The sequence below is a fragment of the Rhinichthys klamathensis genome, unplaced genomic scaffold (assembly GCF_029890125.1).
Source record: "Rhinichthys klamathensis goyatoka isolate OS25496 unplaced genomic scaffold, OSU_Roscu_1.1 h1tg000308l_1, whole genome shotgun sequence".
Lineage (NCBI taxonomy): Eukaryota > Metazoa > Chordata > Actinopteri > Cypriniformes > Leuciscidae > Rhinichthys > Rhinichthys klamathensis.
In genome coordinates this window covers 206,447-228,264 of record NW_026606826.1, presented here as the reverse complement: position 1 = coordinate 228,264, position 21,818 = coordinate 206,447, and the positions used below count along the sequence as shown (strand labels likewise).

The following is a 21,818-nucleotide window of genomic DNA, read 5'->3' as shown; positions in this document are numbered from 1 at the left end:
GGCAAGGGTTTCACAAGTTGATGTAATAATATTTTCTTGCGTTCCCTTCTCCAATCCTAAATACTTGCTGTTACTCACTGGAATTCTCTATTTAAAAAAACGTCTTGATTGGAGTAAAATTTGGATGACACCCATGACACCTCATAAGCATTGCATCACAAATAAAGTGAAAGAGGTTTCATATAAAAATTTCCATCGAGTTTACCCAGTTAAGTCAGTTAAGTCGGGTTAAAGTGAACATGGGGATGTTTGTGTTTTTTGTAAAGTGTCCCAAGTCCCAAATTGTTTTGGAAAGAACTCAATAATTACTTAAAAAAAAAAAAGCTATGATTCTTGTTAACTTTGAAAAAGTTGATTTTATGCTAAAATGTTTTTCATTTGATGGTGACATTTTTGTTTTGTTTATTTGATCTCATTATTATAATTGCCCGTTAATAGGCCTATTCATGAAGTCAAATGGAATGAAAAAATGTGAAATTTTGAACAATTTAAAACTGATGTTAAATATAGCCTATTTAGAAACAATATCCAAAAGTAAAAACTACAAAGCAATGAGAACTATGTGGTATGCTACACGTTTTTTTCTGTAAAATATCTTTCTTTTTCTTTTTTCTTCCACTCCTGACATGTATGCCTATATACATGCTACTCTAGGCTATGTAAATTATATTTTAATTAATTAAAAAACAAACAAACAAACAAACAAACAAACAAACAAAACGTGTCGTGTGATCAGGAAACCGCAGAGGATCAACGTTTATCCTAGAAACATAACGAATTATTTATTCTGTGTTTTACCAACACGTTCAAAATAACGTTAGTTACCAGTGAATGTTTAATTAGATTTGAGAATCTTGTTGAAAAATATATGCGAAGTATGAAAATAGTTCGAGCCCGTTCGAGGTTAACCAAAATCTTCCGGGCGATCATTAACTCGGCCTTCATAGATTGCCAGTGGACTAAACCATTTCTCTCATCAAAGGTGGATTACAGGGCGTTGTATTATTAAACGTTTTGGGTTATTCTCGTCAAACTGGATCTGCAGTCACGAAATACTGTTCTTCAATATTATGTCCGATTGTTTAAGAAGCAAAAGAAATGTATAAGAGTCCTTATTTTTAAACAGGCAAACTATTGTTCTTTTTTGGGCACCTATGACTGTACGCGTATTGTGTTTGCAGTGGCCCGCCGATCTCACCTGAGTTTCGGGTTACACTTTCATACCTCGCTGCACGAGGAAATGGAGGACGCACCTGTCTGAGACAAATACTGCTGCATTAACGACACATAGGCCTACTCGGACTTTCTTTACCTACTTTTGGGGAATTTAATGTTGGGTGTGTTTTAAAAGATCTTGAGATAATATGTGGCAGGGTATAATCTTTACCCTCTTCTTGTTCACAGGTAAGTGCGTTATTTCTTCTTCACCAAAGCTGTGACAGTTTATGGTTTAGCTGCTACTGTTTTCACTTTTTTGTAGATTTGTATTGGAAAATATCAATAGATTATCAGATTTGAGTTTACAGCACTAGATCTCATGACGGGCATATGGACCTATTCGTAGTTACTTGTTTTGTCTTATAATTAACTAAAATAAGTGGCCAAATGCTATGATAATCATTGCATATTTATCCTTCCCAATTTTTAATCAGATAATTACTATCTTACTAATGGAAATCGATTTATCAGATATTAGTACAAATGTACATCCATTTTGAAAAAGACCAGGTAACTTAGTTATTGTGCAACGGTTTCACTTCGTCTTTTTTGTATTTTCTTAAGTGTTTGTTGTTTAGGGAATGAGTAATGTAGATTGTGTGGGAGGAGGTGGTCATGTCCCCTTCACACTGAAATAGTTTCGTTCAGACACATGAGTCACATCCTCTGATAATCTTTCTAAAACCATATTTAACCCAGAGCCTGATGTCACAATGTGATGTCACCTATGTGAAAAGTTTGTTTACCCTTTTTTAGTAATCCCAAAGATTGCGTAAAATGGTCTTTTGGAGTCTTTTTGGAGTAAATGCATCTGTCATCTGTATCATTAAACAGTTGTGCATGAAAAGACTGTTTAATTATAGCTTTTGTGAAAGGCTATTGTTCTTTGAGCTGTGTGGGGGTTTTCTTTATTTTAGAACTATCAGATTAGGACTAACAACAGGAATATGCATAATAATGAAGCATGGAATCAATGTCACATTGTTTGTTTACATATTATGTGTAGGAATGTTTACATATTATGTGTAGGAATAATAACCTTAACCCTCAGAGAGTCAAGTGTGACGAGATATTCTTTTTCCTTAAAAGTGTTTTTAGGAAGCCACCAATAAAATGTATCAAATGTTGTTTGTAGTTTTAACCCAAAAATACAAAAGATATTACTTTGACCATTGCTTTGAACATTTGTTGCAAATTCAGGGCTAATAAATATTACAATACAACCTATCTCCTGAATTTGACTAGAATAATGCTCTGATTTAAACACTGCTAATATCATGTTCATTTTTTTTATAGTTTTAATAGGATTTAATAGTTCACCAAAAATAAAAATTCTTCATTAATTACTCACCCTCCTGTTGTTCCAAACCCGTAAGACTTTTGTTCTTCTTCAGAACACAAATTAAGATATTTTTTGATGAAATCTGAAATATTTTTGCCCCTCCACTGACAGCTACGTAACTGACATTGTAAAACGAATCCATATGAATAGAGGGGTTTAGTCCAATTTTTTTTGAAGAGACTCAATCGCTTTATATAATGAACAAAATTATTTAATCTAGGCTTTTATTCACATATAAACATTGATCAGCAAACAAACAGAAGCTCAAATTAACTTGATTCACTCGCGAGAACAAACCCCTTGCGGAAACTCAAACGTGCTGGTAACACGAAAGCTGCGTAACACACAAGAATGAGCCTCATTGGTTCTTGCTGAAGCTCAAACGTGCTGCGTAACACGAGAATGAGCCTCATTGGTTCTTGCTGAAGCTCAAACGTGCTGCGTAACACGAGAATGAGCCTCATTGGTTCTTGCTGAAGCTCAAACGTGCTGCGTAACATGAGAATGAGCCTCATTGGTTCTTGCTGAAGCTCAAACGTGCTGCGTAACATGAGAATGAGCCTCATTGGTTCTTGCTGAAGCTCAAACATGCTGCATTACATGAAAGAATGAGCCTCATTGGTTCTTGCTGCAGACACGAGAATGAACCTCATTGGTTCTTGCTGAAGCTCAAACGTGCTGCGTAACACGAGAATGAGCCTCATTGGTTCTTGCTGAAGCTCAAACGTGCTGCGTAACACGAGAATGAGCCTCATTGGTTCTTGCTGAAGCTCAAACGTGCTGCGTAACATGAGAATGAGCCTCATTGGTTCTTGCTGAAGCTCAAACGTGCTGCGTAACATGAGAATGAGCCTCATTGGTTCTTGCTGAAGCTCAAACATGCTGCATTACATGAAAGAATGAGCCTCATTGGTTCTTGCTGCAGACACGAGAATGAACCTCATTGGTTCTTGCTGAAGCTCAAACGTGCTGCGTAACATGAGAATGAACCTCATTGGTTCTTGCTGAAGCTCAAACGTGCTGCGTAACACGAGAATGAGCCTCATTGGTTCTTGCTGAAGCTCAAACGTGCTGCGTAACATGAGAATGAGCCTCATTGGTTCTTGCTGAAGCTCAAACGTGCTGCGTAACACGAGAATAAACCTCATTGGTTCTTGCTGAAGCTCAAACGTGCTGCGTAACACGAGAATGAGCCTCATTGGTTCTTGCTGAAGCTCAAACGTGCTGCGTAACATGAGAATGAACCTCATTGGTTCTTGCAGAAGCTCAAACGTGCTGCGTAACACGAGAATGAGCCTCATTGGTTCTTGCAGAAGCTCAAACGTGCTGCGTAACACGAGAATGAGCCTCATTGGTTCTTGCTGAAGCTCAAACGTGCTGCGTAACACGAGAATGAACCTCATTGGTTCTTGCTGAAGCTCAAACGTGATGCGTAACACGAGAATGAACCTCATTGGTTCTTGCTGAAGCTCAAACGTGCTGCGTAACACGAAAATGAACCTCATTGGTTCTTGCTGAAGCTCAAACGTGCTGCGTAACATGAGAATGAGCCTCATTGGTTCTTGCTGAAGCTCAAACGTGCTGCATTACATGAAAGAATGAGCCTCATTGGTTCTTGCTGCAGACACGAGAATGAACCTCATTGGTTCTTGCTGAAGCTCAAACGTGCTGCGTAACACGAGAATGAGCCTCATTGGTTCTTGCTGAAGCTCAAACGTGCTGCGTAACACGAGAATGAGCCTCATTGGTTCTTGCTGAAGCTCAAACGTGCTGCGTAACACGAGAATGAGCCTCATTGGTTCTTGCTGAAGCTCAAACGTGCTGCGTAACACGAGAATGAGCCTCATTGGTTCTTGCTGAAGCTCAAACGTGCTGCGTAACACGAGAATGAGCCTCATTGGTTCTTGCTGAAGCTCAAACGTGCTGCGTAACACGAAAATGAACCTCATTGGTTCTTGCTGAAGCTCAAACGTGCTGCGTAACACGAAAATGAACCTCATTGGTTCTTGCTGAAGCTCAAACGTGATGCGTAACACGAGAATGAACCTCATTGGTTCTTGCTGAAGCTCAAACGTGCTGCGTAACACGAAAATGAACCTCATTGGTTCTTGCAGAAGCTCAAACGTGCTGCGTAACACGAGAATGAGTCTCATTGGTTCTTGCTGAAGCTCAAACGTGCTGCGTAACACGAAAATGAACCTCATTGGTTCTTGCTGAAGCTCAAACGTGCTGCGTAACACGAGAATGAGTCTCATTGGTTCTTGCTGAAGCTCAAACGTGCTGCGTAACACGAGAATGAGCCTCATTGGTTCTTGCTGAAGCTCAAACGTGCTGCGTAACACGAAAATGAACCTCATTGGTTCTTGCAGAAGCTCAAACGTGCTGCGTAACACGAAAATGAACCTCATTGGTTCTTGCTGAAGCTCAAACGTGCTGCGTAACACGAGAATGAACCTCATTGGTTCTTGCTGAAGCTCAAACGTGCTGCGTAACACGAGAATGAGCCTCATTGGTTCTTGCTGAAGCTCAAACGTGATGCGTAACACGAGAATGAACCTCATTGGTTCTTGCTGAAGCTCAAACGTGCTGCGTAACACGAAAATGAACCTCATTGGTTCTTGCTGAAGCTCAAACGTGCTGCGTAACACGAAAATGAACCTCATTGGTTCTTGCAGAAGCTCAAACGTGCTGCGTAACACGAAAATGAACCTCATTGGTTCTTGCTGAAGCTCAAACGTGCTGCGTAACACGAGAATGAACCTCATTGGTTCTTGCTGAAGCTCAAACGTGCTGCGTAACACAAAAATGAACCTCATTGGTTCTTGCTGAAGCTCAAATGTGCTGCATAACACAAAAGAATAAGCCTCATTGATTCTCGCACATCAAGCGAGAATGCCGTTTACCAATGCCGCTTCCATTTACCAAAACTGATGTGTGAGTTGATGAATGCTTATGAATACAAGCCTAAATTCAATCTGTAAATTTTTGGAGGGCCACTGTCCTGCAAGAGTTTAGCATAAACTATATATTCTAGCCGGTGTTTTAAGTAAGTTGGAGCTAAACTCTGCAGGACAGTGGCCCTCCAGGACAGAGTTTGGACACCCCTGCTTTATGTGATTGAAAGTTATTTTTCAAGAGGATCACTTGCTTTCTGTGCATTCAAAACATTTCCAATAAATCTAAGCCTAAGAAAAGTCACTTTATTATTTGAACAGATTAAAGATTTGCATCTTCATCGACACATTCACAGTCATTTTTATGTGGTTTACCTGGATTGTTATAATCTGTTGTTTCCTTTTTTTACAGAAAGTCTTTGTCTTAAAGCTTTTATTAAGAGAGGCTCTTTTAATGTACTGTGCTGACTTTTGAAATAGCTTGAGTCTTTGTTATTGCCTAAAGGACTTTCAATCCTTTCCTTTTTTTAATTTGTATGGTATTTGATCTATATTCTTAATTCCTGTCCAAGTTCATGGGAATGTCTTAAACCTCCCTGTTTCATCTATTTGTGGAAACACTTATATTCAAATGTGTCTCTTCTCCCACAGGCTTCACCACAGCTATCAATGTGATCTGCAATAAGCCACGCTATGTGGTCATATTATTCCAGCCGGTCACACTCAGCTGTGATTACAGTACCACGGCTACATCCCCTCCACTGATCACCTGGAAGTACAAGTCCTACTGCAGAGACCCGATCCAAGCTGCTCTAAACCCCAGCAGTGCTGATAATGCCATCGCTCAGTCCAACCCAAACTACAACCCCAACATAGAGTGTGCAGACAGTGCCAGGACCGTTCGCATAGTGGCTTCGAAACAAACGGCGGTCACACTTGCGAAAGAGTACCAGGGTCGTCAGATCAGCATCACCAATAGTAAGTCATCTTTGGGCAGAGAAACTAAAAGAATATGAATCAAATTAGTTGCCCTAGCAACTAGATATTTCCTTCATTATTTTCACGCTAATTATGCCTGTTAAAATGTATTGTTGGAGCTACTGTTAATTTCACTGTTGTTGATATTAGTCTATCATATTTTAACTAATTTAATACCACAGTGAATATTTAGAGCTGCTTCAGCAGGGAGCAATGCTAAGGATTTTTTTTTCTACTTGTTTGGTTTGGCCAGTGGTTACAATTTTTAGATACCAGTGAAACGTCAATTTTCAGGTACATTTTTTTTATAAAGGAATCAAATGTAAAATAACACTAATAGTCTTCACTGTATAAAATAAAGTTACATAAAATATAAATATAAAATTACAGTTACAAAAGTTTCTTATACTTTCAATACTTTTCTATATGGGCATTTTGACATATATGTGTGAATTTGTCCATTCAAGTGCAAGAAGACATGATAGCGGACTTAATTTAATAGGCTGTTCGTGCGCTTTCTGAGAGGCAGTTTTCTGGGATGTTTGCGCACAGAAAACGTCTTGAAAATGTCATGCGATTACTCTACCGCCTTCCTGTAGTAATGTAGGGAATCACTCATTGTACATAATTCACGTAACGTTCATGTTTTTACTTGCACATGATTTAGTTTTAATCCAAATGATGCATGTGTGCTGCCGAGTAATCAAGATCAGCAATCAAAAGCATGCAACGTCAGTTAATGTTAGTAATATGGTCCTTATTTTACTTTCTTTGCTGTTACCAATTTGCCATATCTGACTGCACTCCAAACTTTCCAGTGACATCTGTGAAAAAGGGATAGAATCAACAAGCTTGCGCATCTGTGCCGTTGCGCACTCAATCCACTCTGCATGTTTCCCTTATCAGCTCGCGCACAGCAGCTATAGCGTGCCGTGAATATTTAATTTGTTTAATATTCTGTTAATTAGATATATTTACTTCATAGACATCCTTCTCTGATATCTCCATTGTGCTTTATGTTTGCTGTGTTGTCTGTTTCTCTTTGTTTGGACGGAAACACAACAAGCTGTGTAGTTGGTTTGAGAGCGTTTTAATGAGTACGTGTACATGAGCGTGGTATTTTTGTAATATATATACGTATATATTGTTTATTATTTATATGCATTTTATTATTTTTTCATTATTTTCACTAACAATGTGCCAAGTTTAGCCTGGCTAAATTGTATCTGCTAAGATTTCAATATGTACATTTATGATATGATTTAAGCACCTCTGAAACCTATACTTACTTTTATTTTTATATATATAGATGCAGATCTTAACTTTGCTCAGACTGCTTGGGGAGACAGCGGTGTGTATGTCTGTACAGTCGGCTCAGCCCAGGACCTTTCAGGGAATGGCGAGTGTTTTACAGAGCTCATTGTGCTTGGTAAGTGTTTACCTTCTGACAAACAATCTCAGACTGATAGACACCCAAACATTTCATCATGTGTGATTTTAAACGCATGCATTGCACACTTGTTCGTTCTTTCAAACTCTGTTTTGTTTGTTTTATTTTTGTGCATGTGAGGAATTAGGGCTGTGTTAGATGATATCTTAGAAGTTGTTTGCGTTTTTTCATTTACTATTTGTTTGTATTTTTATTATTAAAAATTATTATTTTCAATGGTCACAGTTTAGATTAGGGTCCAATAGTTAGTAAAGTAGTTGTTAAATTTAGGTATTAGGTAGGATTAAGGGATGCAGAATAAGGCATTAATATGTGCTTTATAAATGCTAATAAACAGCCAATATCCTAGTAATATGCATGTTGATAAGCGCCTAGTTAATAGTGAGAATTGGACCCTAAACTAAAGTGTTACTTACCTTTTCATTAATTTCCACCTGGAAGGTCACGGTTTGCTTGTGAAGGATTCAAGGGTATTTCTGTTATAGAAAACAATTATATATTGATAAATACTAATATTAGTAATTAGACTAATAACAGTAGTAGTAATTTTATTCACTTAAAGGCTATTTTTCTCCTTGGGCCGATGCCGAAAGGCCTTTTTCAGTAATTATGGCTTTGTCTTTCTTTCACAGAGAGAAAGTCAAATACTACAGACCTGCTGCCTGGCATTGATTTACTGATCATGGAAGGTAGAATAAGTGCTTTTCTCTAGAGGTCTGGTTAAGTTTGGAGCTGTACTTGAATCCTTCACCAGCCACAGCCAGGTCTAAAACTATACTAGACTAAAACTATAGATCTTGGAGTAGAATTTGATGCATAAACAAGATTTTGAGGGACAGAAGGACTGTGTGTTCAATGTGTGTCACTGTGTCCTTAAATGGTGTCCAGCCTCTAAAACATAAAAATTAGATTTTACGATATAGTACAACATGTATGTTAAATGAATCCACAGCCTTGTTTTTATTTGTGAGATTAAAGGGACACTATGTAACTTTTGGCCTTCTAACGGTAAAAAAACAAAAAAAACATTGCATGCATTTTGCAGAAAAACATTGTTTTGGTTGTGCTTTGCCTCTGCGTAATGAATATGGTTATCCTACTGCTCACAAAACCTTCACAACTAGGCTTAAGAGATATAACCAGCTTAGATAGAAAGGTTGTCAAGCTGACTAGCTGAAGACATTACTGTAGCTTTACCCATTAATAGACACGATACTTCCTTGAAAATAAATTCCAGCACAGCTCTACAACCATAATGAATGACCCTTCACAATAGATTATGCTTTACAATAAACTCTGTTAGAGAGCTACATATGGCGAAAAATCTGTTCAATAAAATGCATTACTCACCTGTTGAGTAATAAAAACGCCATCTCCGCATCACTTTGACAACATTTCAAACCCTCAGTTCTCGCCATCTCCGAAAAGCCAAACCAATGTTGATTCTAGTTTTATTACAAGCTCTGTCACGTTCTCTTTTTGCCAGCAGACTCTCCTCTGTTCTGTATTTATTTAAAACGGGTGATTCCCCAGAGAGTTTAGCGGCTCTGTGTCAATCTTTCTCACTCGTTGTAACAACTAACCTCTGACACTCACACACCATACACACCTCAAAGCAGCCGCAGCAACTTTTCTCTATTTGTGGAAAACCATCCCGACAGGTTTAATATATAAACATTTATAATAGGCTTACTATAGTAAATCAGAGTAAGACAAAAACACATTTTGGAAGAAGGATTGATGTATTGATAAAAGTTACATAGTGTACCTTTTAGTATGTTGTCTACTCTGACTGAGGTCAATTGCTAATTAATTATTATGCGTCTTTTATTTGAATACTTGATTCTGATTGGCAGCATTCTGTCTTATCACTCAACCTCTTCTCAAGTAATAAACCAATTTCAGTAAAACAATATTAAACATCCATTCATTTATTTATTTGGTAAGTAGCTATGGAATAAGTGGGGTGATTTACAGTTAGATGACTGACTGTACATTACTGCCACCTTAGATTTGCATAAGGCTCTTTAATTTGGTGGTTTTCTCTGTCAGATTGTGGAATAGTTTCTAAGATCTGCGTCTGCACATGAGTCATGTTGTGTCTGTGCATGTAGGATGTTGTTATGGTGCATGCTGGAATCAAGCCCTGGCAGAGTATTGTGAAGCAAAACCTGTCCGGCTGGTTTTTCTTTATGTGCGTCAAATACTTCTCTCTCTTTTTTTTATTTTTTTTTGCTTGCCAGCAGCAAGAACTGACAGACATGTGCACACACGAAGATAAAAGCATCTCATGACATGCCAAAATAAAAGTGTGTGTAAAACTATATATAATCCAATTATATCCCAATTTTGTCTTCTGAGCAGTCTTCAGAAATGAAAATTAAACCAATATTGCTTTTACACGCGCATCTCTTCAGTCTTTTCTGTTTAATTCCCTGAGTCCTCTGTTTAGTATCTGAAGCAAGCAATTTGTCTCTCTTGTTGTTCTCCAGACTGGTTGTTAGTGGTGTTGGTGGTCCTGGGCTTCTTGTTGTTGTTGCTCCTGATCGGTATCTGCTGGTGTCAGTGTTGCCCTCACACCTGCTGCTGTTACGTCAGATGCCCCTGCTGCCCGGAGCGCTGCTGCTGTCCCCGCGCCTGTGAGTCCACACCTCCTTCACTTCCACTTCCCCTTCCCCTCTTAGCCACAAATGGGCCTGTTCCTCATTTAGGAAGATGAAAGTAAATCAAACTGAATGAAAAGACAGTAAAAATGATGAAGTGGTCAGTGTTATTTTTGTATTATTTATATACTATTATAGTTAAATAGTTTGATTTAGCATTTATATTTATATTATATAACATTTTTAGTCATCTATGCCTTTTATTTTACTTTCTTTTTAATATATATATATTTAGGTATTATTATATTTTATAAATTGTTTATTTTATATATATTTTAGCTTTATTTTAGCTTTAGTTTCTTTTTACTTCCACATAAAACTTATCTCGGTTAGTTTTAATCTTTTATATAAGCTTAACAAATGTTTTTATGTTTTACTTTTAGTTAAATATAGTAACCCTGGGAGTGGAAAATGTGTTAAAGAAAAGTGTTCAAAATTCCCCTTTGTGTGAATTGTTTTTTTATTAGTGCTGTCAGTAGATTGAAAATAAATAATCTAATTAATTACTTGATATGCTGATGAATTAATCAGATCAATTATAACTGCCTCAACCACTTTAAGTTTAAGACTACTTTAAGTCTAAATTTTTAGGAAGGGAACCACCAGCTTCTTTTTACATAGACATAAACAAAACCAGGCATAATTCACATGACACAGTCAGGCAATAAAAATGTGTTTTGCTATTTTATATAAACAAACAAACAGACAAAAAAAAAACCTATAATAAACCAACAATGGGCATACAAGAAAGAAAGACTGTAACAACACTTTCAATTCGGTGTAACAACAATACATGAATTAAAATGAACCTGAAAGCCTTATCTGATATAGTCCATGGGTGCGAAACACAGTCTGGTGAAGATGGAGATGGTGGTCTTGGACATAGAATAATTCCAATCAAAAATAAATAAATCCAATGTGCAGGTAATCCCAAAAAGCAAAGCTACATGTTTACAATCCTTGTGCCTGAGATCCAAGAGATCCACAAGGTGAATAAAGACACATTTCATAAATGAAAATTCTCTTTTGATCTTCAAGCAATGAATAGAAGCCATATAAATGAGAGTAGCAATAAAGAGTCCTTCTACAACAGAAGACATCAACTTAACATTAGCAGTGAAGCCAGTTAATAAACAGTCTTAAATAACACAGAAAAAGCATGTGCAATGATAATGATTATAAACCAATACAAAAACCACACCAGAAAATAGGTAAAAAAAAAAAAAAAAAAAAAGTGGTTTGTGTTAAGACAGCAGGTAAGCCATGCTTCCTCTGTCCAACAAATCTTACCTGCTCTACTACCCACTTGGGTATATACCATCTACTAGAGTACCCCTAGAGTAGCGCCTCTGGTGGTGTGTAGTACACTCAATACGAAAAAAACATGGCAACAGGCCTGAGCCTGTTACACAATTGTAAACATATGCATGCATGAATATTTGCGTTAACACACATTTTATTGCATTTTTGTTTTAAATAATAACTTGCACTAAATTTAAAAATGTTTGCAGTATACGAGGCTGGTAAAATGGCTAAGTCTGGTGTCCCCAGTCAGTACGCACCCACCGTCTATGCCCCAAGCATGTACGGACAGCCAGCTTATGGAGTTGGCGGAGGTGCACATGGCATGCCCATGCTCCCTATGCCGATGGGCCACACTATGGCGATGGGTCCTCCCTCCAATGGCTACGGCAGAGACTACGACGGGGCCAGCTCAGGTAAACTCGTCCTCTCATTGCCCTAAAAACTGCAGTTTAACAAAATAGTTTTTTACATGAATAAATCTAATTAGTTGATCATTTGTTCTTCCCACTACAGTTGGCCAAGGATCTCAAGTGCCGTTGCTGCAAGACCACGATGGTGGAGGAAGTACGCGAGAGATCTTTACTATATCAGTGTTTGACTTATGTTTTATATTATATTATATTTTTTTATTAAAATATTCTTTTTTTTAATTATTAAAATACTTTGCTGAGCATATGTAATCAATTCGCAATTTATTTATTGTCTAGTAGTTTTTCCTACTCATTTATTAATCCATCTAAATCAGGGGTGCCCAATTCTTTTCCTGGAGACTTACCTAACTGCAGAGTTCAGATCCAGCCCTGCTCCAACACAACTGTCTGTAGTTATGAAGTGCTTCTGTTGATCTTAATTAGCTGGTTAACTTGTGTTTGATCAGGGTTTAGAGCTGAACTTTGGAGAAAGGCAGATCTCCAGGAATAGGATTGGGCACCCCTGATCTTTATTTGTAAGTGATTTTAAGCCTAAATGTTGGTTGATTTAAATCTAATGTTGGTATTGTTTTTCAGACCGTAGTGGATACCGTGTTCAGGCCGACCAAGATGGAAACCCAACACGGGTGCTTTACTATATGGAGCGAGAACTGGCCAACCTTGACCCCAGTCGCCCAGGGAACACTCCAGGCAAATACAGTCGTCGTGAGTTCTGGAGATGGGCACTATCTTTCACTCTGAGGGTTGGGTTATAACAAAGTGGTGCTTAAAGGGGCTATATGTAAAATTCAGAAACCCTTGTTATTAGTGACACCGGTGGCCGTACAAGAGATTGGAAGTGAACACAAAGTTGATTAGTATTCATTTTCGTTCTTTGCTTAGCATCATCCAGAACATTGTATAAGCATTCATTTCATGTGTCAGAGAATGGAAGAGAGGCTCTCAGGAGTCTGAGTAAATGTCACATCAATTTCATTTTCCTAACAAAAACCTTAAATCAGTTTACAGGCTTTCAAAGACAATCTAGAAAGTCGGGGAAGGTCTCTTTTTTTAAAGTTTCTTTACAAGCTGTTGACACATGGCAATAAAAAAGGGATTAATACATGGAAATTCGTACATATAGCCGCTTTAAAATGAAGTAGGACATGTTCCTGGGTCAAGATCCTCTGATGGTCCATGAACAACATTCAAATCAACCAATTTTTGACAGGGTTAGGGATTCACAAACATGTCCTACTTGTGTGTGTGAAAGTTTTTTACATTAATAAATCTAATTAGTTGATCATTTGTTCTTCCCACTACAGTTGGCCAAGGATCTACAGGCAATCTAAAGGAAACATATTTGGTTTCAACTACAGGTCCTTCTCAAAAAATTAGCATATTGTGATAAAGTTCATTATTTTCCATAATGTAATGATAAAAATTAAACTTTCATATATTTTAGAATCATTGCACACCAACTGACATATTTCAGGTCTTTTATTGTTTTAATACTGATGATTTTGGCATACAGCTCATGAAAACCCAAAATTCCTGTCTTAAAAAATTAGCATATTTCATCCGACCAATAAAAGAAGTGTTTTTAATACAAAAAAAAAAGTCAACCTTCAAATAATTATGTTCAGTTATGCAATCAATACTTGGTCGGGAATCCTTTTGCAGAAATGACTGCTTCAATGCGGCGTGGGATGGAGGCAATCAGCCTGTGGCACTGCTGAGGTGTTATGGAGGCCCAGAATGCTTCGATAGCGGCCTTAAGCTCATCCAGAGTGTTGGGTCTTGCGTCTCTCAACTTTCTCTTCACAATATCCCACAGATTCTCTATGGGGTTCAGGTCAGGAGAGTTGGCAGGCCAATTGAGCACAGTAATACCATGGTCAGTAAACCAATTACTAGTGGTTTTGGCACTGTGAGCAGGTGCCAGGTCGTCCTGAAAAATGAAATCTTCATCTCCATAAAGCTTTTCAGCAGATGGAAGCATGAAGTGCTCCAAAATCTCCTGATAGCTAGCTGCATTGACCCTGCCCTTGGTAAAACAGTGCACCAACACCAGCAGCTGACATGGCACCCCAGACCATCACTGACTGTGGGTACTTGACACTGGACTTTAGGCATTTTGGCATTTCCTTCTCCCCAGTCTTCCTCCAGACTCTGGCACCTTGATTTCCGAATGACATGCAAAACTGAGCAACAGTCCAGTGCTGCTTCTCTGTAGCCCAGGTCAGGCGCTTCTGCCGCTGTTTCTGGTTCAAAAGTGGCTTGACCTGGGGAATGCGGCACCTGTAGTCCATTTCCTGCACACGCCTGTGCACGGTGGCTCTGGATGTTTCTACTCCAGACTCAGTCCACTGCTTCCGCAGGTGCCCCAAGGTCTGGAATCGGTCCTTCTCCACAATCTTCCTCAGGGTCCGGTCACCTCTTCTCGTTGTGCAGCGTTTTTTGCCACACTTTTTCCTTCCCACAGACTTCCCACTGAGGTGCCTTGATACAGCACTCTGGGAACAGCCTATTTGTTCAGAAATTTCTTTCTGTGTCTTACCCTCTTGCTTGAGGGTGTCAATGATGGCCTTCTGGACAGCAGTCAGGTCGGCAGTCTTACCCATGATTGCGGTTTTGAGTAATGAAACAGGCTGGGAGTTTTTAAAAGCCTCAGGAATCTTTTGAGGTTTTTAGAGTTAATTAGTTGATTCAGATGATTAGGTTAATAGCTCGTTTAGAGAACCTTTTCATGATATGCTAATTTTTTGAGACAGGAATTTTGGGTTTTCATGAGCTGTATGCCAAAATCATCAGTATTAAAACAATAAAAGACCTGAAATATTTCAGTTGGTGTGCAATGAATCTAAAATACAGCGGGGGAAATAAGTATTGAACACGTCACTATTTTTCTCAGTAAATATATTTCCAAAGGTGCTACTGACATGAAATTTTCACCAGATGTTGATAACAACACAATGAATCAGTACATACAAAGAAACCAAAACAAATAAGCTCAGAAATTAAGTTATGTGTAATAATGTGAAATGACACAGGGAAAAAGTATTGAACACATGAAGAAAGGGAGGTGCAAAAAGGCATGGAAAGCCAAGACAACAGCTTAAAACTATTAGTAATTAAAAAGCAATCCAACCCCCTGTCCGTGCACATTAATAACAGCTGGTTCAGTCCCAACGGATGGCCTACAAAAAGGTCTCATTGCCAAGGTGTCACACAAGACACATCTCATGATGGGTAAAAGCAAAGAGCTGTCTCAAGACCTTCGCAACCTAATTGTTCCAACACATAATGATGGCATTGGTTATAGGCACCATTCTAAGCTTCTGAATGTTCCAGTGAGCGCTGTTGGGGCCATAATACGGAAGTGGAAAGACAATCATTTCACCATAAATTTGCCTCAACCACTGCTCCTCGCAAGATTTCTGATAGAGGAGTTAAAAGAATAATCAGAAGAGTTGTCCAAGAGCTAAGGATCACTTGTGGAGAGCTTCAAAAAGACCTGCAGATAGCAGGTACTGTGTTCTCAAAGAAAACAGTAAGTAATGCACTCCACCACCATGGCCCGTATGCACGCTCACCACGCAAGACTCCATTACTGAAGAAAAAAAGCATGTTGAAGCTCGTTTAAAGTTTGCTGCACAACATTTGGAAAAGCCAGGGAAATACTGGGAGAATTTAGTGTGGTCACATGAGAGCAAAATTGAATTGTTTGGATGCCATAATACACACCATGTTTGGAGGAGAAATGGCACTGCACATTACCCTAAAAACGCCATACACCTTGGTGTTAGCTCTTGGACAACTCTTCTGATTATTCTTTTCACTCCTCTATCTGAAATCTTGCGAGGAGCAGTGGTTGAGGCAAATTTATGGTGAAATGATTGTCTTTCCACTTCCGTATTATGGCCCCAACAGCGCTCACTGGAACATTCAGAAGCTTAGAATGGTGCCTATAACCAATGCCATCATTATGTTTTGGAACAATTAGGTTGCGAAGGTCTTGAGACAGCTCTTTGCTTTTACCCATCATGAGATGTGTCTTGTGTGACACCTTGGCAATGAGACCTTTTTGTAGGCCATCCGTTGGGACTGAACCAGCTGTTATTAATGTGCACGGACAGGGGGTTGGATTGCTTTTTAATTACTAATAGTTTTAAGCTGTTGTCTTGGCTTTCCATGCCTTTTTGCACCTCCCTTTCTTCATGTGTTCAATACTTTTTCCCTGTGTCATTTCATATTATTACACATAACTTAATTTCTGAGCTTATTTGTTTTGGTTTCTTTGTATGTACTGATTCATTGGGTTGTTATCAACATCTGGTGAAAATTTCATGTCAGTAGCACCTTTGGAAATATATTTACTGAGAAAAATGGTGACGTGTTCAATACTTATTTCCCCCGCTGTATATGAAAGTTAAATTTTTATCATTAGATTATGGAAAATAATGAACTTTATCACAATATGCTAATTTTTTTTTAGAATGACCTGTATGTTTCCTGTAGATTCTCCATTTTTCCAAGGTTGGGGGATGATTTATTTGTAATCGTTTTGTTTATTAAAACATTTTGGTCTTGTTCTGCTTTTCTCACCTGTCCTCCAGTGGATGGTATGAGCGAGGTGAGCTCACTTCACGACGGTCCAGACTCTCGAAATCGTGGTCGGGCCAGACCACCTCAGCTTACCACGGTGTACGATGATGTGGACGAGAATATGAGTACCATCAGCAGCGTGTCTCAGCACATCCGACGGGACGAGCACAGGCAGGGGGCTGACAATCGAGGACGCGCCCGCTCCATGGAACACTTAGACGATATTGGCCGCAATTACCGAGACCGAGATGACTATCCACCCACTCGTCGAGATGGTGGGGCCAGGGGCGACAGAAGAGGGTTAGTGAATTAATCGTTGCTGACGATTAATCTGCTAAATTAATGCGTTCAGTCCTTCTTAAAACATGACTTTACTCTGTCTAGTTCGGATGACGAGTGGAGCAGCAGCGGACGAGGATACGACCGTGGCGCCGATGACCGTCGACGCCGTGATTACTCTCCAGACAATCGTCCTCGTCGTGGAGACTCCTTCCGTGGGGTCGGTTTCCAGGGCCGCCGCAGCCGTAGTCGTGACGACCTGATGGATCTGGAGCGAGATCGTGGCCGCGGAGGCCGGGACGCGTACGATGACAGCTTCCTGAAGGAGGCCATGGAAAAGAAGAAGTTAGGCGAACAGCAGAGAGGCCGCAGCCGCGAGAGGCTCGACAGCGAGAGCGACCGTTCTGACCGCTACAGGGGGCCACACGGCGGACCGCCTCCTCTGCCGCTCGCCCCGCCCTCTGGAAACCCCGATCGCCGTGGCAATCACAGCAACTTCCCACCTCCTCCCCCTCCCTACACTGAGGACAGTGACAGTTTGCCATCATCCAAAAAGAGCAACTTAAAAAAGGTAAGAGCCAGATTCAAAAGTTCAAAAGATACTTTTTGAACGTCGTGAGATACTTTTTGAAAAAAGATACTTTAAAAAAAAAAAAAAAAAACGTTTTATCCACCGCACCCTCGATTTCTGGTCCTACCTCTGTAAAAACCATGGAAACACCAAATATGCTTTAATATATTATGTTTTTATTAGGCAGGTGAGCAACTGTTTGGATACTAGGGCTGTAGCGATACACTAATCTCACGATACGATACTAGATATTCAGCTTACGATACGATATATATCACGATATTCAGCCAACGACACGATTCGATATAATTCGATACACTTACATCATTTTCTGAAAGATTTAAAGGGGACAGAGTGATTTTGGTGACATTTTGTGAGTGTTCAATTTACTTGGATTGAATTAATTGAACTGAAAACTAAAAACATCAATTACACAATATATGTCTGACTGGACAGAGTCTCTACAGCTTGCAAATGGTGGACAAAGTGAATCAAAGATGTGTTGAGAAAATTAGTTCCATTTATTGAAACAGTGCAAACTGTAGCTTACAAGCCTTTGAAAAGTAAATAAAGTGCAGTATTGCAATTAACAATGCAGAGTTAAAAAGGGCAAATAAAGTTTTGAGAAAAAAGGTTTTATAAAAAGATAAACCTCACATATTTCAGCCTTTAAATCATTTTTTATAAAAAGAATGAGTCAAAAAAGATAAATTACTGACATTTACATTGCACATTAGCTTATATTTTATTAATAGTAAAATTCGGTCCGATTTTCCTGTGGCGTCTGTCGTTGCTAAGCAACCATGCACTGCGCTCTCCACTCCACAACAAAGACGTTTTAGTAGCTAATAGATTTCCACCACCGAAAAACGCTTGCTGTAGCTCTGATAAGTTACAAGAATTATTTACGGAGAAGAGAAAAACACCCGTAGTGTTTGGGTGCACCCCCATCCTTCATGTTGACCGAGCTTTCAATGTTGTTACGTAAAGGGTGAAGCTGATGGTTGGTTCTTGTCTCATGAACTGCGGTGCGCTTGCGGCATTATGAAAAGTTGAGGCGTTTTCATCTCGCTGCGCCTGGGAAAAATGAGCGCGTCGCTTCAATTATGCAGCTTGCCCCGCGCCTACATTTGAAATAACGAACTTGAGTGCGCAAAAGACACGATATGTGAAACAACCCCTTGACGAGCTAAGTGCAACACGGGGATTTGAATGGGACTTATGTATCGATACTCGCGGCTTAAAAATCGATACTTTCTTGGGGAAAAAATATCGATTTATATCGCAGAATCGATAAAATTGCTCAGCCTTATTGGATACCTTTATTGACAGAAAACGAATTATTGTTCTATTGCTCAAAACGGTTGGGTCCTGTTTACACCTGGTATTAAGATGCGTTTTGGTCGATCGGATTACAAGTGGACAATGTTAAATACACGTTCACTTAAGACATAAACGACTGTTTACGAAGAAACATTTTGACACATATGTGTGTGTATTTGACTGTTCAAGCCCAGTAAGATAAGTACTCACACACTGTATGATAAGCAGCTTTATGTGCGTGTGTTCCAGGTGTGTGCACTGACTGCCCTCAGATTTAGATCCTTCTCACATATCGCATAGCATTAAAACACACATTGTTTCTTGAGACCACGCTATAACTCCACAGTGGTGATGACATGACTATGGCGCTAAATTCTGACGTGATCAATTTGCGATCGTTTGGTGAGATCTGCCTATTTTAGTGACTCCTGATCGAGTCATAGAATATGATTATCGGCAGATACTGATCTGTGCCCGACCGAATGGAGCATCCCTAAAACCCATACATTTACCCACCCATAGACCCTCCCCGCCAAGAAATCTGCACAGAAGTGATTGAAAGTGGACAAAAGAGACTGATTAAAATACCAGGTGTAAACGGGTATGTGTCTTATTTGGTTTATTTGTAGTAACAGTAATACTGTATTTTCTCCACCATACAATATATTTTAAAATGAACTGCATGCCATTTAGCAACAAAAGTAATCCAGCTTTTATTAATGATATTTTAGTAGGATTGTTTTGACCAAGTAAAACAGTGCTGCATTACCCCATAATTTTAATTGGTCAAATAAAGTGACCTGTATAAGTAGTAATTCAGCACTCGTGGCTGTTTCATTAGAATGAGATAAAATAATGTGAATTTAAGTGAACAAACGTAACTGTAACAAAGTTCAAGTTCAGGTATTGGTATTCAAATTCAAGTATTGTTTTGAATAAGCGACCTCTAGCAGCGAAACTTACATACTGTGCCTTTAAAACGTATGAATTATGTATCGTTTCTTTAATTACAATTTTTTAGGTTATTGTTGGTTGTTTTATTCACAGTGATATTTCAAACTGAAAGCTTTTTGAAAATCCAACTAAAACCAGATATAGCTTTACAACAAGGCAAGTGGTCAGCACCAGCTGAAATACCAATTTATTGCAATGCTGTTATTGTTAACTAAAACTAAACATATTAAAAATTGTTTTGAAATAAAAGAAAATATAAATATTAGATGGAAAAACTTAAACTTTAAAGCTTTAAACAAAAATTAGACTAGCCAAAGTACTAAAATTACTAAAACTGAAATAAAAAATGGATAATATATAAGTAATACTAAAATAATGCTGGTTTGTTGGTACCTAATTAAATTTTAATCTATTTTATAGTGCAATCATTGTTGTGCACTATTCATGTGATGCATCTATATGCAAGGAATATACATATTCCTGGCATGGAATAATAAGATATTCAAAAAGCAGGGAGGAGCAGTGATACTAGAAATAAACGAGTAGGCAAAATGGAGATGGATATTTACAGCATGTACATGTACAAAATTGTATTTTAGTTAACTAGTTTGACTGACTTGCTGAACTCTGTACACAATGACTCTCCTGAAAAAAATGCAAAAGGTCATGCTTGCTTTAGATGGTCATAGTGGATTTTACACTGGTAACACTGGTATAGTAGTTTGTTGGTTCGCTTCCACCTTTGGCTAAACATTATAACATTTTTCTGTTTTTCTGAATGTTTTCCATTTCAAATTCTAGCTTTTCTTTGTCAATGTTATGTGAAACTCAGAAGAAGACGACACTATGAATGCTTTAATATTCAGTCATATTATAGTTTTAATAATACAACGTTTTGCTGTGTTTTCTTTGGCCAGAATGGAGCTGTGAGCAGAGAGAGTCTGGTGGTGTGACGCGGCAGTGAATGCTCAGGTGGAAATAGTGTGTGTGTGTGTGTTTCCTCTGCTCTTTCACAATACTTATGTGTGTGTATGAGTTTTAGGTTGATTGCTAAGAAGAATTTTTGTTAATATTCATCATGTATTTTTATGGGATTTTTTAATGATAATAATTGTATAGCCATATAGTTTAGATTATTTCACTGTTATGTAGCCTCGTTTATGAACATGAAATGGCAGATTCGAAGCATTTTTATTTTATTTTTATGATTTGGTTCCTACCATGAACATTTTTTAACAGCAAATGCTCAAAAACTGTCAGACTGTGCAAATACGTCTATTTCTGTATTTGAATGTGTTTTAATAGATGTTAATTTGTGTCCGGAGAAAATATGAACTATAGAGCCTTTTAGTTTTTTAGGTATTGATTTTTAATTAATGTAACATAAAGAAATGATATTTGTATGGACTGAAATTCTATTGTGTTTGAGGCATCATGCGGTTTCTGCAAGTGGGTGATTTATATAATGTATTGTTAAATTTTTTATGCACATTTACAAATTCAAGAACCCTCTATGAAATACCCCTGTGTGTGCTATTATTTAATGTTGTGTTTTTTATTTTATACATATGTTTAATACTTACTCTAATCTGAGATTTGGTCATACAGTCATTTGTGATTTTGCTATTTTTGTACAGTCTTGTAATGTCAATTTTCAATAAAGCTTTTCTATTGTATTTAGGTTTGTTGTCTTGTTAGGGATCAATGTGACATACTTTTTTTATATTCTTTGGTGTTTCTGAATTGTGCCCACTAGATGGCAGTTTACTATTCATGTACAATAATAGCAGGGAATGACATACAGAATTAATTTACATGTATTT

General features: G+C 38.3%; 1 protein-coding gene across 4 annotated transcripts; it reads left to right on the top strand.

Moving 5' to 3' along the window:
* The first annotated feature begins 1,063 nt into the window (after positions 1–1,063).
* Positions 1,064–21,117, top strand: lsr (lipolysis stimulated lipoprotein receptor). Of its 4 annotated transcripts, none has more exons than XM_056270745.1 (11): positions 1,064–1,404; positions 6,106–6,432; positions 7,742–7,861; positions 8,515–8,571; positions 10,375–10,521; positions 12,057–12,263; positions 12,364–12,414; positions 12,858–12,971; positions 16,880–17,168; positions 17,253–17,718; positions 20,913–21,117. In XM_056270745.1, exons 1-11 carry the CDS (start codon positions 1,365–1,367, stop codon positions 20,946–20,948), a joined length of 1,854 nt encoding a protein of 617 aa, XP_056126720.1. In that variant the 5' UTR covers positions 1,064–1,364; the 3' UTR covers positions 20,949–21,117. The 4 variants fall into 4 exon arrangements, with proteins under 4 accessions (XP_056126720.1, XP_056126719.1, XP_056126723.1 ...); XM_056270744.1 differs by having other exon boundaries at positions 1,066–1,404; positions 12,858–12,986; XM_056270748.1 differs by lacking the exon at positions 8,515–8,571 and having other exon boundaries at positions 1,070–1,404.
* Positions 21,118–21,818: the final 701 nt, after the last annotated feature.

What these genes read in the sequence shown, in the direction of transcription:
- lsr (XM_056270744.1), top strand. Translation starts at nt 1,365, where the DNA reads ATGTGGCAGGGTATAATCTTTACCCTCTTCTTGTTCACAG. An exon ending in TGATTTACTGATCATGGAAG is followed by an intron (nt 8,572 to 10,374) that starts GTAGAATAAGTG and finishes GTTGTTCTCCAG; the next exon opens with ACTGGTTGTTAGTGGTGTTG. An exon ending in CTACGACGGGGCCAGCTCAG is followed by an intron (nt 12,264 to 12,363) that starts GTAAACTCGTCC and finishes TTCCCACTACAG; the next exon opens with TTGGCCAAGGATCTCAAGTG.